Consider the following 16,747-nt stretch of genomic DNA (forward strand, 5'->3'; position numbering starts at 1 on the left):
CAACACGGAATGAAAACTCCCCTGCCAAGAAATGTTACATATCATCTTGGCAACTCATGCACTGAAAGGAAGTGTCAGGCACAAAAATACATAGCTTTTCGGAATGATTAATGAAAAGAAAAGTGCCCTAAAATCACTTTTTCCATCAAAAAAAATTATTTATGATCTTCCCAGATATCACTAGGAGTATACCAGAAAATTGGCCAATGTAGGCCATCTGAAATATATACAGGGGTACAAATTTTAAGTATCTTGTGTTATGCTCTACTGGGCTGAGAACTTAAGTACTGTCAAAATTCAAGGAGCATTATATATTTTCTGTGGATTGAAAATTCTACAAAAGTCACTGACAACTGAGTAATGTAGAAGTAAAGAATATTGTCTCTACTCATAATGCCAATGGTATTTATTAATAACTTTTATACTAACTTTAACTACTAAATACAACAATTTTCAGCAGCCAGCTGAACAGCTACAATTAAGAAAAATGTTAACACTAAGGCAAATGTTTGGGATTTGCTGTATCTACAGAGTTTTAAAAGTCTAAAAAAAATTAGCGGTTACCATTATTATACATTGGCAATCAATGTAAACAGACTGAACAATAATACATTCTTTTCCACTCCTACCAAAAAAACAACCTGACATTCAACACTACAATAAACTCTTCTTCAATTCTGCATACATCCCCCCTTCATTCTGTCTATCCTTTTGTTACCCCTTCCTCACTAACTCGCCAACCAACTTTTGCAGCATATATATGCATTTATCATTAGCTATTTATAACAAATTTAAGGTGATGTTATACCAATTCAAAATTCATCAAAAAACCTTCTGCCTTTTAATATATATAGAAAATGTTACATCCTCCATGTACAAATATGGTATACTTTTATTCCCCATATTGCATATTATTATTAGTACATATAGGGGGATATATTATTATTAGTTTCCATAGGGGGATATTTAATCGAGTGTTTGTTGGATTCCTGCTTCTGACACAACTATAACCTATAGAATGATGATAATATCTCTCAAAAGCTTTTAGAAGAGTACATTATTCGCAACTATGAGATAATAAATCAAATAAAAAGTTATCTAAATAAATTACATAAGTTAAAATTACTGTGAAGACCTTATTGTTTTAACCTGACACTTTAAGAATATGCAGGACACAATTACCTACCACTCAGGTTTTTTTCAATCCATGCATCAAAGTGCTCAATATCTTCAGGACTCATTTCCTCCTTCCAGCTATCTACTTCTCCCTTCCGCATAAAATGTTGGTCAGCTGAATTTCGTTTTGGTTTCACAATGTGTTCGTAGTTAACAGCATTATTTGATTTCATTGATTTGAAGCTGAGGTGATCACATAAAACTTTTAGGTCTTCTTCATTCAGCTGCTCCTTACCCATAAATTTGGACACTCTTCTTATCACTGAGGGAAGATCCTGTTGAAGGAAAATGACACACTGTTTACTTCAATTTTGCTTTTACTTGTGGCATTTACACAGTTAATAAGCATCCAAGCTTAGCATCCAACTTTAAGTTACAATATTTGATCAAGATATGCCTTTGCACCAATCCTTTTATTCCATTAATTCATATTTTGAGCCAGGCTTTGGGAGTATCATATTTTAAATGTATTGTTGCCCATTACTTAGATCTTTATCATTATACGTATAATCCTCATACATTGCATTAATATTACTGCTTTAATCCATATTGCTGTACTCTCTCCCATGGCATGGATGAATAAATATTATTATTATTATGACCATTGTGGAATTTGTACTGTAATATTTGAATTTAAATTCTAAATATTTATTTGAAAGTGATGAAAACCTTCTCTAAAATGAGGCATACTAAAAAATCATGGGCTCCTGTTTGATATTTAAATATTGTTGGGTCAGAATATAGTTTTATGCATGTTTTGAATCAGCAGTCATTTGCCTATTGGAGAAAACAGATAACAATGCTTGCAAAAATTGTTACTCCCACCAGTTGAGAAGTGCATACTGTGACTTGAGCAAAAGAATCTTCAGCTACAAAAATTCATTAAGAGCTGTGCTTAGTTTATAGACCTAGAGTAATGGGTAAAGGAAATGTTAGACAATGGTGTCAAGACATGTAAAATGAATGCACAAATGTGCATGATGAAGAGCAGAGTGGCAGGCCTCGTATCCAGACCAATGATTTCATTCAATGGACCAAGAACTGCAATCCTACTGACAATTGAAGATTTGTCCTTGGGCTGAAAAATTCCTCTTGTTGGATGAACCATTATTTACATGACGAATTTCTTCTAAGCTGAAAAATTTTCGCTGGTAATGGGAATCGAACCAGTCAGACCTCTGGCTCTATAGGCAGACACCACCTCTAGTCTAACCTCACCCCCCAAGATAAGTTATATCATGCAGCATTTATACTATGTTTCCATATTTATTGAAGGAAAGATGGAATGCTGATTGATTTTCAGGTAAAGATGCAGTGGTTATGCAATAGATGGTTGCAAAGTTTGAATGTCCCAAGACAGGGAAAGTGAAAGAGTATAGAGAGAGAGACCATAAGTTGCTAAAGTGTGCTTGTATAGTGAATGTGACATAAAGTAGGAGGCACAGCTCCTTTCTCATTTTAATACCAAATTGGTGCCCACCATCCTAATTAGCTTCCCATTAAGTTCTGGTTTCCATGAAAATCTTACTGCTGGGATTTTAAATTGGGTTTTCCAAGGTGGTATTATGGATTTGAATAAGTGCGTAAGCCTTCTATAAGCAGACAAATTCTATAACTACTACAATAAAATACCAATGAGAGATTTTTTAGTATTAAAATTAAAGCTAGGCTATATTCTAAGATTGAACAAGCATACGCAGGCATATTATTCTTCACCTTTTTCATTTCTTCATAGGTTAGGAACAGAACATTGGAATCATCTCTATGCTCCCAATAAGAGTACACATGGTCCCAAAATGGACTATAAGAAACTGAAAAGGAAAATTTTATTATACACAGTATTTTTAGATTTAACTGGATATCGGCCATAATGCACACTCAGATAAAAGCATTCACTTCGATGCAGATAATAAACAATGTTATAATTTTATCAAACACACTGTAAAATGAATTATAATTTTTCCAGTGTTTGTACCTGACATTGGTGAGAAACCCATATACTCACCACTGTCTTCCAAAAACAAATGCACAAAATCAGCAAAACTTCCTTTATAGCCCTCAAGGAGTCGGCAATGGTGAAAATAAGATACACATGAATCTTTCGGGTTCCTTGCTATGTAGACAATCTGTATTAAATAAAGTTTTTTATTAATTCAAGTGCTTGAGAAAATGGCAATTTTCTTGGCAAATATGTAATTATTTTCCTACATATAATTTAAATCTTATCGGAGGATTTATTAAAAGTAGAGGTCCATTTAAAAGCCTAAAACTTACTCAATTTTCACAGATAACTTCAGAAAAAAATAAAATCCATTTACATAAATATTTTGCTTGGCTAAAAATATAAATTTAAGACTTGTCAGAGAGACATTAATTCTCTAATGTTAGGTTCATTAGTTTAGTCACTTCATTCTAGTACATACTGAACTAACAACTGTAAAATGCCTATTTAAAATTCTGAAATTTGACTGCATATTTATGATATACTACCTTGAACAAAAAGTTCCCGGAATAACCACCGTGTGGCGCTCCCATCGTTCCGATTTGAGTTCTGTTTTTTTGTTAAATTGGTACATCTGTTGTTGATATTCCCTTTAAATCTTAGTGTCATAACTTGACATTTGCAAAAGTTACATAGCCAAGAGTACATCTATCTCTGTGTGTGTTGGCGATTTTTTACAATTGCAGAAATGGATTTAAATTTGCAACAACGAACTTGTATTAAATTTTGCGTAAAAAACGGATTTAGTGGCGCACGGACGTTGGAAATGTTGGAAAAGTGTTTCGGCAACGATTCTCTAAAAAAAACGGTCGTTTACCAGTGGCACGAGCGGTTCAGAAGTGGTCGTGAGTCAATCGAAGATGATGAACGCAGTGGCAGACCATCGACATCGAAAGTCGGTGAAAAAATTGATAAAGTAAAAGAAATGTTGGTCAATAACCGCAAATTAACCATCAGAGAAATAGCGGAGGACTTGAACATTGCCTATGGATCCGCCCAAGACATTGTGGTTAATGATTTGGGTTTCCGTCGTGTAGCAGCAAAGTTGGTGCCAAAAGACCTCAATTTCATGCAAAAAAGAGACCGTGTTGACGTCGCAAAAGACATGATTTGCGAGGCTGAATCCGATCCCACATTCATCAAAAGGATCATTACTGGAGACGAGACGTGGGTTTATGAGTACGACACGCAATCCAGACATCAGGCAAGTGAATGGCGTTCACCAAATGAGCCGAGACCAAAAAAACCACGTCGTTTTCAGTCAAAAAAGAAGGCAATGCTGACGGTTTTCATGGATTACAACGGTGTAGTGCATCATGAATTTTTGCCAGAAGGCCAGACAGTAAACAAAGAGTATTATTTGGGCGTTATGAGACGTTTGCGTGAAGCAATTCGCCGAAAGAGACCAGAAATGTGGGCAGAAAACTCGTGGATTTTGCACCATGATGACGCACCGTCGCACAGTGCTATCATTATTCGTAATTTTTTGACGAAAAATGCAACAAATACCATCCAACAGCCACCGAATTCACCTGATTTGGCTCCCTGTGACTTCTTTCTGTTCAATCGAGTTAAAAAACCATTACGGGGAACGCGTTTTAGCAGCCGAGAGGAAGTAATGGAAAAATCGCAGGAAGCACTGATGGACATACCGAAAACCGACCGTAACTTTTGCAAATGTCAAGTTATGACACTAAGATTTAAAGGGAATATCAACAACAGATGTACCAATTTAACAAAAAAAACAGAACTCAAATCGGAACGATGGGAGCGCCACACGGTGGTTATTCCGGGAACTTTTTGATCAAGGTAGTATATGATGACCAATACGTATGGAAAATGACACAGCCCCTCTCATTTAATTTAAAGCCAAATTTTCTCCACTATCTTTTAGTTACTATATCTTCTCTCCATAATCATGCAAATTTTGCTTTATTTTAATATCAGTGGATATTAATTTTTGCCTTGAATTACATTTTTGCTTGGCAGAAATAAATATTTTTGCATGTATATGTATTATTCGGATACAACATTGGTATTCACTGCAAATTTGGTACGAACTGCACATTCACCAACAAATAAAATATGCAAAATAAGATGCACATGCTCCCTTGTCATTCAAATTCATTAGTGAAAGATGAAAGAATTTAAATTTCACCAATGAAAGAAATTGACTAGGAAAATTCAAGCAAAGGCCAGCCGATCAAAGCTTTAAATTTAGTTAGCTACATACTTGCTTCATTTCGGATACCAAGATACTAAAATAAAAACCAAATTAATTGCTAGAATGCTCCCTGGGCTTATGATCTCTCACAGTTAAAAAGAAACTTTTCATACACATGCATTTAAAATGAAATAAACAGGTGTAACTAAATATTGACATAACTAGAAATATGTATGCATATGAAATGACATGGCTTAATCTAATAATAATCAAGCGTAAGAATGAAAATATCAATGCATTCATAATAAGGAAATCATACAGTTATTATAAGACTATTTATGGGGACGTGGTAGTCCAGGGGTAGAGCGTTGGACTACTGACCAGAGAGCCCAGGTTTGATTCCCCGGCAAGCCTCTCTGGGCCCCCTCAGCTTTGTGATTTTCAGGTACCAGGTCTTTCTTATTAAGGAATTCACAACAGGTACAGGGAAAGGAATTGGCCCCTTATCCTGATGCGTGAATTTCACACGCCGTCGGGTAGTAGTAGTTTTTAGGGGAGGCGACCGACAACGGAGGTCATTTGCGCCATAGGGGATGGACAGGAAAGGATGAAGGGTGGAGAGAAACCCGGCGTCGGCATTAGCCTACTCTTTACGAAAGGCGCCAAGGGGTCCGCAGTTTAACGTCCCATCCGATGGACGGCGTACTCACCCAAAGTGCCCTCCACAAAGCACCTCAAGTAGGGATCGAGATACCCCTGAAAACGCCGTCGGGCTTAGTACTGGACGAACTCTGCCATCACCTACCAAACTGACCTTAGGGTTGATTACTGTGTTCATGGTTCTTATAAGACTATTTAATCCATTTGAAATAGACTGTACCCCAGACTGAAACTAGTTGAAATAGACTGACAGACTTTCTTCAGAGTTAATACGGTCGTGTCGAAAAAATGTAACACTTTTGGGGTAAATTCATCAATGAGAGTTTATCATAGTTACCTTTGGTTTCTTTGACTTTAGCTGCTCTGGCAAAAGATCCCAAGGAAGATGAGTTTTAATAAATCTCGGAGATTCTAAAGTTGAAAGGAAGGCCACAGAATTTTTCATAAACTCATTTTCCGGTGTTTTCACATCTTCATTTGGATCGCCACGAAAGTTGGTCATAAAAGAAAAGCTGGAGTAAAAAGTAAAATGACTATGCATTTATGGTGAAAATAGATCAGTTTCAAGAAACCTATGTTTTTTTTAACTAACCAATTATTTTCAACAGTACAAATTCTCAGCAGTGAAACAGCCTCAAAGTCAGCATTTCATTAAGAAAAGCAAACAAGCAGCTGAGTTACAAAGTATAAAATTGGTAATGTCAGGCTCAACTTTGTGGAATTAATCCATTATGAAAAGAAACATTTTAGCTTTATTACTCGCACTTCATATTTTAATATTACAACCAGGGTTTCAATACATAGTTACCTGATCATGACACTACATATGTATTAAAACCTGGGTTATAAGATCAAAATATTAAGTGTAATCAACAAAGTTGCAATTTTTCTTTCCATACAAAGAAAGTGTTCGTATTTTCATTTAACATAGCATATTTTTATTTCTATAATTAACACACCAAATGTTTTTCATCAATTTTCTCTCCTATTTTGTATCCTTTGTTTTTGCATGCTGAATTGCCTTCTGCTAAATTACCATTTAAGTATTTGAATGATAATTTGATGGTATATAAGAGACACCTTACACCCCACTCAAGAAAAAATGAAAAAACTCTTTCTCCTTGTTTATCCTGATCAGAACTTTTATATATTTGTCATGGTTTTCCCCAACAAAAAGAAGAGATTATAGTCTCCTCTCCCAGTAACATTTGATGTGAAATTTGTGAAATGTAAGTTAAAAGTTTGTATTAGTCATACAAATGAATAAACTGTTCCCATATTACTTATAAAAAGTACAAGTTAAGCATTAAAATATGAAATTTAATCAGAAATGATAGTCTTACTCCATAAATGGAAATCTCAATCGAATGAGGGTGGACTTGGCACGTTCCAAATCCATGTCATTGCAAATACACCATACCATTTCTTGAGTCCAGGTTGTACCTGCAAAATAAAAATTCAGAAAAGGAGTAAGCATGCATATATCATTACTCTTTTTGTAATTACATCAATTGCATCTTGTCAAAAAAAATGCACAATACAAACTGGATAGTGACATTTTTTCAGACCATGTTGTTCATAAGAAGTCTTTCAGAACAACTATCAGTGTTATCTAATCACTACAAAGTGAAAATAGAGGAACTGATTGACAAAATATTTAAATGATTAAATAGCTGGACCTGAAATCCCAAGAGCTTAAATTCCAGTCCTCAAATTCTGGAATTTATTTTCCTTTCATGAAAAATTTTACATGGCAAGAGGCTTATTTTAATAAATGCTTAAAATCCTGTTTTCTCATGTGTAATATAGCAGTTGCTCAAACTAAAAACTTTCAAAATTTCAACTGTTGTCCCCTGACCAACACCACATAGGGACACAATTATAGGAATTATGAGGGGATATACAGGGATAAACCTGTATTAATATGCTTATTAAAATTCCAGTTCAAATTTTCATTAGTGCTACATTGAAAAATATTGTCCCTGAAATTATGACCATTGTCTAACACTGGACTTATTTTTCTCCAAGGATGCCTAGTAATAAATATATTCGTCTGACACACAGGAGCAACAACATAAGTAACTCAAAGTTTATAGAATATCAAACTCTAATAAATCTAGAGCCTTGAATTTAGATGGAGGTACAAAAGACTTTATTCTTTCTTTTACTGTATGAATAAATCCATAACTAATTACATTAATATGAATTAATGCACTTCTTCCCAATTTTATGAATAATCAGGAAGCTCTATATTCTCAAAAAATATTTTTATGATCTCTCCGGACTATATGGTAAACCCACTAACTAATTATCATCGAATTCATATAATTGTCTTTTTTTAGCTTAGGAGAATTTCACATCTTCAACTTCAATTACAAATTAATGTTAGGCATTGCATGTGGATAATAATTATTTGCAAAATCCAAATAAGACAAAGGCCAAACAAAAGAAGCCAATTGGCTTACATTAGTGTTGGCCAATATGATGCAAATCAAATAAAGGGATAAAAGGAAGAAAATACAGGCAGACAAGCAGTTCAATGGAATGGTTCCACAATGAAAAGAAGCAACTGATTAATTAGAAAAATTGAGAAAAGCCTACACAATAGGAATAATGAAAGAGAAATACTAAGAGCAAATAACAAAGATGTGACAATAGGGTCAAAACTGCAAGGTAAGGAATTATTAAACGAAGTTCCCATGTCCCATCACCATACATCACTGTGTCCATTGAAGACTCTTCCGCCAGTCCATAAACTTTTACAGCGCCCAGAAACACTTCATGAAATTGTTTTATAATATGAACACTGATTTCATTGGAAAAATCAAGAACAAGATAGCTCACTTTTTTCCTTGGAGAAATCACACAATTCATGGCTTTGAGACTGTGTTTGCTTATAGTTTTATCAAATTCTACCTCACTCAGTATCCTTACAAAAGAATGAAAGAGGATTATTGCAATTTTTCTGGTAATGTTAGATGCTATAAAAGCCATCCAATAATTTAAGATAGCACAGCTTGAAATTTCACTTCAAATGCTGTTATGCTTTTCTCATGAGCATAAATTAGACATTTAACCACATAGCTTCATGATGCTGATGTAAAACAATGGTTTATAGTTAGCTCAAATTGCTAATGGATGGTACAAATTACAGCTCCATACCAATGCAACAATAAAGACAGAGAACAAGGGGAAATAATCTTCATGGGACTCAGTGAAGTGGAAATTTAAGAAACAACTATCTCTGTACAAACGTATTTTTAAGAGCTGTTTCTTGCAAAGAGTTTTCCAGCATTTAAAGAATATTTCCTTTTCCAATTCCATTCCACCATAGGTATTGGCGGAAGCCACAAAATTTCACCCTTTACCAATCAACCATAACCTTGTGTGGATTTAATAAGGATCCACTAACTTATACAGTTCTATGCAATGTGAAAACCTTATTTCATGCAATCAGACTTTAATTATTTTTAGTTAAATTGATAGTTAATAGAAAATAATTTTATCTCTTCATAGCACGAAGAATTATAAATGATCCTCGAACGGTAGACGTAATAATTCATTAACAGTACAGAGTATCCACAGTAAAAAGTCACCCATTCATCACTAGGGAGAATGTTCTGCAATGAAATTCGTTGATCAGACCCAAACATTAAGTGCTGACGAAAGCGGTTGGACATTACTCCTTTGGGGGGGGGGGGGTATGAGAGCATTGATTAAAATTGGGACGCACCCAAAGAATACATGAAGACGCTGCTGTTTGCGGTATCCAATAAGCTTAAATCACACCGCACCCGTCAAATCGCAATGCCTCGAACACACTTTCCGGCGCTTCCTTTTCAAATGATACAAAGTAATTCAATTGATTTATTTTAACTGGCCAGTGTCACGCTTGTTAAGTTTGGCAAACAACCTAAGAATGTCGCGAAGAGGGTTCCGTTTTACCAGACGAGCAAGGAGTACAAAACAAATTTACATCAAGAGCAGTGGACGTATGTTGCGGAATTTTCCAATAATTGTTTCCTCATAGTTGACAACCCATCTCTTGAAACATATCGTTTCAAGAGATGGGCTTTCAACTATGAGGAGACAGATTTCGCCTCATAACCTTTGGCATTGAAGGGCAAGATCAGGTTTACGAGAGAAATACGGCAACAATGAACCTCATTCCATTGTTTTCACGGTCTGAGAGAAGTTCCGTCCTGGGCCTCCAAGACACGCCTCCAGGCTACCAGAGCGTGAAATTGAACTTGCCTGAGGGAGGGAGAGCGTTTTATATTCACCCCATAATGAAGAAGAATAAAATCATCAAGGTTATCTGCCCGCTATAACCAGGATTCAAACTTGACTTGGTCAAGGACAGACAAGGCAGCCTTACATTCGGTCTTACTATCCGCAGCTCCATTTCATCACACCGAAAGACTTAGCACTATTAACAGTACCATGACCAAAGTTTGAGGAGTAGGCACATATATCTCAAGGTCTGGGGTATCCTTTCAGTTCTCGTGGCTGTTTTACCCGCGTGTTTATCCGTGCTTTCCCTGTGAAGGTCGCCTCGCCCGCGTCTACTCTCCGAGTTATCCTATACGGTTTTCTTGTGCACACTAGCTTATGACGTCTTTCTGTTTTCGAGGCAAGAGCCATGAGACTTATGTTTAAGTACTGGAGGGGATGGCTTATTGACTCAGTACGGAAGCCACTATCTCGGCCGAATAACCAACAGTCAAACAAGATGGTTAAAATAGCAGAACCTTTCAAGAAAAATGTTACTCGACTTTATCCGTTCGAATAAATTCTTTCGTGATTTGGCATGCACTATCGTATTCATTCGCAAGGGTAAAACGGAATGAAATCACATAAAACCAGCGGTGTGTGATTGCGTTGAGTAATTTTCAATATCAAAAATGCCTATCGACATAAATGTTTTCTCCAATATATAACCAATTTTTTCGTGTCTTGATGACCGAAAGGGCACAGAGACTGATGAAATAAATCGTTATGGCTTCATATTAGATGATTCGTGCTACATATCAGGTTGAAGTATACGTGTGATGGGTATGATATCAAAGCACATGTTTTTTAAACACTGTCTCGCTTATTTGAAATATTGACCTGCAGAAAACAATTAAGATCTTCAGGATAAACGCTGGAAACTCTGATTTGTGGGCATTGTTACCGTTATGATGGCCCGTCTCAAATGCGCCCAAATAAAGGCCTCTCTCTATTTATCTCTCACAAAACCTCACCGATCCACAACAACAGATTCTCAGTTGCTACTACAGAGGCCCTCGATTTTAACGTTACCAACTGACCTAATTATTTAGATGATTTTTAAGCTTTTAAGTCCTGAAAAGGTAAGCGAACCACATCGAACGAGACGAAAACGTTGTGTATAAACTTATGCTACGAAGGGCTCTTCTGTAACAGTACCAATCGGCTCCGGCTATTCAGAAGATTCTATGTCAAGGCTGTCTTTATCGTTCCATTAGAAGATCGAATTAGAATCCCTCTTTTTAAATCGCCAATTACCCTTTATCAGTAACAGAGCATTGACCCGACCAGGATCCACAGTCTGACGCTACTGGGAAGTCATTCAATGATCCCCAAATATACGAAACATTTAAGAAGTTTCACGAGCCGAGAACAGAAGTGACTTCTCAGTAGCTCTACGCGAAAATACTGAGAAACCCATGAGACCCAATTGGTCGCGACCCATGGCGGTTAGCTACTTTTCTTGGGAATGAAAACTGAGTAGAGGAAAACGCTGAAAGAAAAATTCAAAGAAGGCATTAACCTCATTCCGAGTTTTGTTCCGTCGGTCCAGAAATTCCAATCAAACGATAAATTAATTTAAAGTTGCCATAGGAAAGAGAAGAAGGGAGGACGTCGTTGGTCGAGAGCTAAGACCTTAGAAAGGTGTAATTATCACTGCGAACGTTTCCGCACTAATGTGAAAGTGATTCTAGGTTTTTCCGAAGTTACGCTTTGGACCTTAAGATGCCGACTGGAATTCGGAGGAATAAATCGCCATATCGCAAAAAATGACGAAGGAAAAGTCGACAGAAACCTGAACTTGGTGAAATTATATCTTAATATGGAAAGAAATTCTACGAAGATAAATTTCACAATTTATTTGAATGACGTTTTAATGTCTGAGATCGTATCATGCTTAGGAATAATATGTACACCTTTACTTGGTTGCTGTATTTTGTTTATTTTATATTTATCCACCCACATTAATTGACCTCCCACATTTAACCAATAATCAAGATTTAATTGGTTCCATTCCACTCAACTCTGTCACTGCCCAAGTCATCCCTACACGTAATCAATGAAATCAATGTGATGGAATAAATTTACATTCCAGTTATCAAAAACTGTTTGGTGGTAGCATTCGCTAAATAATTCGTAGTAGTTTTGAGGGGAGGCGACCGACAGCTAAGGTCATTTGCGCCATAGGGGAAGGACAGGAAAGGATGAAGGGTGGAGAGAAACCCGGCGTCGGCATTAGCCTACTCTTTACGAAAGGCGCCAAGGGGTCCGCGGCTTAACGTCCCATCCGACGGACGGCGTACTCACTCAAAGTGCCCTCCACAAAGCACCTCAAGTAGGGATCGAGATACCTCTGAAAAATATTCAACACCGCCGGGATTTGAACCCGCGCCCTCAGGGTGGGAAGCCAGTACGTTAGCCCCCGCACCATCTCGATCCCCAAATAATTCGTTAATAATAAAAGTTCTAGTGGTGTTAATAGGAGGGAAATTCTAAGATACGAAATCATGGACAGTTCAATCCATTTGCAAACTCTTAATCAAATACATACTGACACAAAGCGAGAACTCTGATAGTAGAGAGAAATCATTGCCTGTATTAAAAACTGTAGAAAATCTCCAGATACGGATATCAGATGATGCTGATGAATGCGATTAATACCTCACGAGTGCAGAATTAAGACATATGCGCAAAACTGGAAACCCCCTCAACAACCCTAGATTCCGACGATCAGCTGGAGCGACAGGACTTGCTGAAACCGCGTGTTATTCGCCCTTTGTTGGATCGATCAGTACGCTTTTTGGCGTAACGACCATCAAAAAAGGACTTTCAGGTAACTATTCGCCGCCTGTCTCTTTCAGTTCCTGCGCGATTTCGAATAGGGCTTATTGCGTCCACACAACAGAAGCACGACTGCGAGAGGCTAAATAAATCCTCTTATTGCGGCGTGAGGGATATAGCAAAAAAAATAAGTCTATGCACGTGATGAGGAAAACGGGACATGATTGGTATAAAATAGGACAATATGCTTCATCATGCCTTATCTTTTAGGGGCATACACGCAAATGCTTACATAGGACAACCGGGACGCTCGGCTACGATGATTGTGACCAAGCTATTCCTTCAGATTGGTGTTAAACTTGAAAACCGCTCTTAGATAGTCTACAATTTATAGAATTTCCGCCCTCTCGCCTCATGGATAATTTCAAGTGGAATGAAATTAAACCAATTATACTCTGTTCTCTCCACACTGGGGGTGTTGCTATGGACTTGACTGCCAATATAACACTTATTACTATGAAAAACGAGAATAGATGCCCAGCTTTCCTCTCTTTGAAATCGGTAGGTTGTATACGAGGTGCGGTCACAAAAAGCTCGGACTGATTTTATTCTGTGCAAACCGTTCAACGGATCGAGACGAGAAAGCGCCATCTAGCGACACAAATGACGATTAAAGCGAGAGGTGTTGCGTTTGTTTACGTCGAGTCATTACGCAGCAGCAGCGCTACGTGTCTTCACCTGTTCGTCATCGCGCGCAACGACAGCAATGAAGGAGCTAGAGGAACAGCGTGTGTGCGTTAAATTTTGTTTCAAACTTGGTAAAAGTACTACGGAGATATTCGGAATGATTCAGCAAGCCTTTTTTAAATGAAGCTATGAGTCGAGGCCAGTGTTTTAAGCGGTACAGTCCATTTAAATCGCGCAAAACCTCGACAGATGAAGATTCGCGAACGGGGCGGCCTTCCACTTCGACAGGCCCCAACCATGTCAAGTTGGTGAACGATTTGGTGCTGGCCAATCGCCGTTTAACTGTTAGGGAGATAGCCGAGGAAGTGAACATTAGTTTTGGATCCTGTCAGACAATTTTGAAAAGACATTTTCGGCATGACGCTCGTCGCATCAAAATTCGTCCCGCGGGTGCTGACTGATGAACAGAGACAAAAACGTGAGGGTAGTTGTCAGGTACTCCTGGATCGAGCCAATGCCGACCACGAGTTTCTTTAAACCTTCTCTTTGTTTCCAAAGTTTAAATCAGCCGTGAAAGGGCGCCGATTCGACTCTATTGCGGACCTTAAAACTAATTGTACGGCGGACCTTAAAACTAATTGTACGGCGGACCTTAAAACTAAGTGTACGGCGGACATGAAGAGGATCCCTAAGGCGGCTTACCAGGCAGGATTCGAGAGATAGAAGAAAGTTTGGCAAAGGTGTTTCGTCAGCCAAAGCATGTACTTTGAGGGCGACAAGTTCGATTAAGCTGTATCCGTCGAAATAAGCATGTTATAAAATCAGTCCCGTCTTTTTTTGATCACACCTTCTATGAGAGAGAGAGGGGGAACGGAGGAGAAGATATCCAGGGAATTTGACCACGCAGGGAAAAAATACGAAGCGCCAAACTTCTCACCTCATAGCGAATAGAAAATAGAATTTGACCTCAAACGCAAATAAGAGGCCAGAGATCACAAAATTAGGTGAATAATATGCAAATATAACTGCCTATTGAAAGTTCAAATTCAACTTGAAATTCAAGTTGATTGGATCTCCCGCTGCTCGAACATGGTAAACTTCCAGCTCACAAAGTCGCTGCCTTCGGCAGTTGAGAACGACATTGAGCGGTACTCGAGAAAGTGTAATTCAAATGCCGAAGTTTCATTTTGGTCGCTAAAGGTAGAGAACTGGTGATCTCATGAATTTCTATGACGACATTATGATTTTCCTCCATTGAGGAAAGGTCTAAAAAATTGACTTCGCATGGCTTTCCTGCAGAATTTAAAACACATGAGAAGCTTTCGTTTTTATCTCGCTCGAAGTGGGCAAAAGGAAACGAGTGAGGGAGAGCGAAAGCGTGCGCAATGATGTGGTTAACGGACAGAATCCTCTAACCCTATCATCGTTCTTCAACTTTCGCGCCACCGAATCTATCCAAGAATATTGGGGTTCCGAGACCGGTGGTCGCAAAATGCGTTGCTGAGAATACACATCTTACGTGAGGCAAAGGCGGTACCGTTAAATAAATCCATGATCGCGCCCAGGAACCTTGACAACACTGGCAACCATCCAATGACTTGTCGCTCTCAACTTAAAATATCTGTTTAGGTGATAATGCTGGGACATTCTCACCAGTTTTAGGATATGAGGCCACCCACACGTCATCTGACTTCACCTCCATCTCCCGAATTTGCTTTTCGAAGTCAGAGAAAAATGTAGGTAGGAGGTAGCCCTTGCCACTCAGCTTCCCGCCAGTTCCTCGTGGGAAAACGCGTCCGTATCCGGGGCGAAATGAAGTGGTGAAATCCTTTAGCAGGATGTCGTTGGCTTTCGTGCCGCCGACCACCTCCTCGAACCTCGTAGCCATTGCTAGGCGACCGCTCTTGAGACACACAGAAGACACCGAACGAAACGACTTCAAGGCCTTGAGTAGTACGAATGAGGCCAGTGCTACGCAGGGACTGGAATGGCTGCGATGCTCCGGAAAACAGTCATAGGAGGAGGGGAGGGGAGGCAATCGCGAATGAATACCAACCGGGACTTCCAACTGTGAGCAAAGTTATAGTTCATATCTATCGGAAGAGAGGCACAGCGAAGTCGCCAGTATTCTCGACTTCCCTTACGGAGCGGATCCTCCTTCCACGCCCCTGTGAGATAATATGCCTCATTTTACTCCATTCCGATTATATGAAACTCTCCCGATTTGCGTAAACAGATCTCAACGTTGATAAGTGGCGGAGGAGGGGAATTCATTTGAGAAGAAAAGGGAGGTGGGCGAGAAGCATGGACATGTCAGATAACGAACGGGCTTTATCTGTATACCTTCTTTGCGTCTCGAATAGAGAGGCGTTTTTATTTACATTTGTCGCTTCTCCTGGGCGGTGGTTTGCGTAGATGTATAGTAGATTTGAGTAGGTTTGAGTAGATAAAACTTTATTGTAGATGAATCGACTCTCATTAAATGTGGATCGAGATCAACTCTCATCGAAATCTAAAATTGTACTCATCAAAATTCACTCTATTACCATAGATCTTCAAGTTCTATAATAAATGTCATGCTCGATGGTGAGAAGAAGACGGAAATAAATCAAACCTGACATACCTTGTGTTAAGTAGTTTATGGTCAACTAGTCTAGAGCTTAGAGAGTTGCCATTTCTTCTTCAAATAAAACTGATTCACGAAATTTTAATAAGGAAAGAAAACAAGTACATATGCACCTACCACAAACAATTTCTGATAAATTTCCTCAATTGAATCTCAACAAAATTTCTGTTTAAACCCTCAAATGTCACCATTTTGGGGTTCAGAGTAAATGAAACACTCCCCCGAGGGGAAAATAATGAATTTGTGAGTGCAAAAATAACTCAAAATATATCTATTTTTATATAGCTTGGGTTGTTGGTAGAAATCCAAAGGAAGGGAGAGCATTTTGCGAGGCTAAGAAATGTTATCATGTTTAGTCTGTGCCCATCCAAAACCTGCC

At 38.2% G+C, this 16,747-nt stretch overlaps 1 protein-coding gene across 1 annotated transcript in view; it reads right to left on the reverse strand.

Annotated features, from left to right (window-relative positions):
• The window catches only part of LOC139691303 (luciferin sulfotransferase-like), an 18,442-nt gene extending 2,712 nt beyond the window's left edge, over positions 1-15,730 (reverse strand). Inside the window, exons 1-6 of the mRNA XM_071589066.1 lie at positions 15,396-15,730; positions 7,346-7,445; positions 6,340-6,514; positions 3,182-3,302; positions 2,893-2,987; positions 1,187-1,451 (exon numbers count right to left, since the gene is read on the reverse strand). Of these exons, the coding sequence (XP_071445167.1) occupies positions 1,187-1,451; positions 2,893-2,987; positions 3,182-3,302; positions 6,340-6,514; positions 7,346-7,445; positions 15,396-15,630 (991 nt within the window). The 5' untranslated portion in view covers positions 15,631-15,730. The remainder of the gene's footprint in view (positions 1-1,186; positions 1,452-2,892; positions 2,988-3,181; positions 3,303-6,339; positions 6,515-7,345; positions 7,446-15,395) is intronic.
• Between the last annotated feature and the right edge of the window lie 1,017 nt (positions 15,731-16,747).

Source organism: Hetaerina americana, unplaced genomic scaffold, assembly GCF_022747635.1.
Source record: "Hetaerina americana unplaced genomic scaffold, ioHetAmer1.1.p SCAF_32, whole genome shotgun sequence".
Taxonomy (NCBI): Eukaryota; Metazoa; Arthropoda; class Insecta; order Odonata; family Calopterygidae; genus Hetaerina; species Hetaerina americana.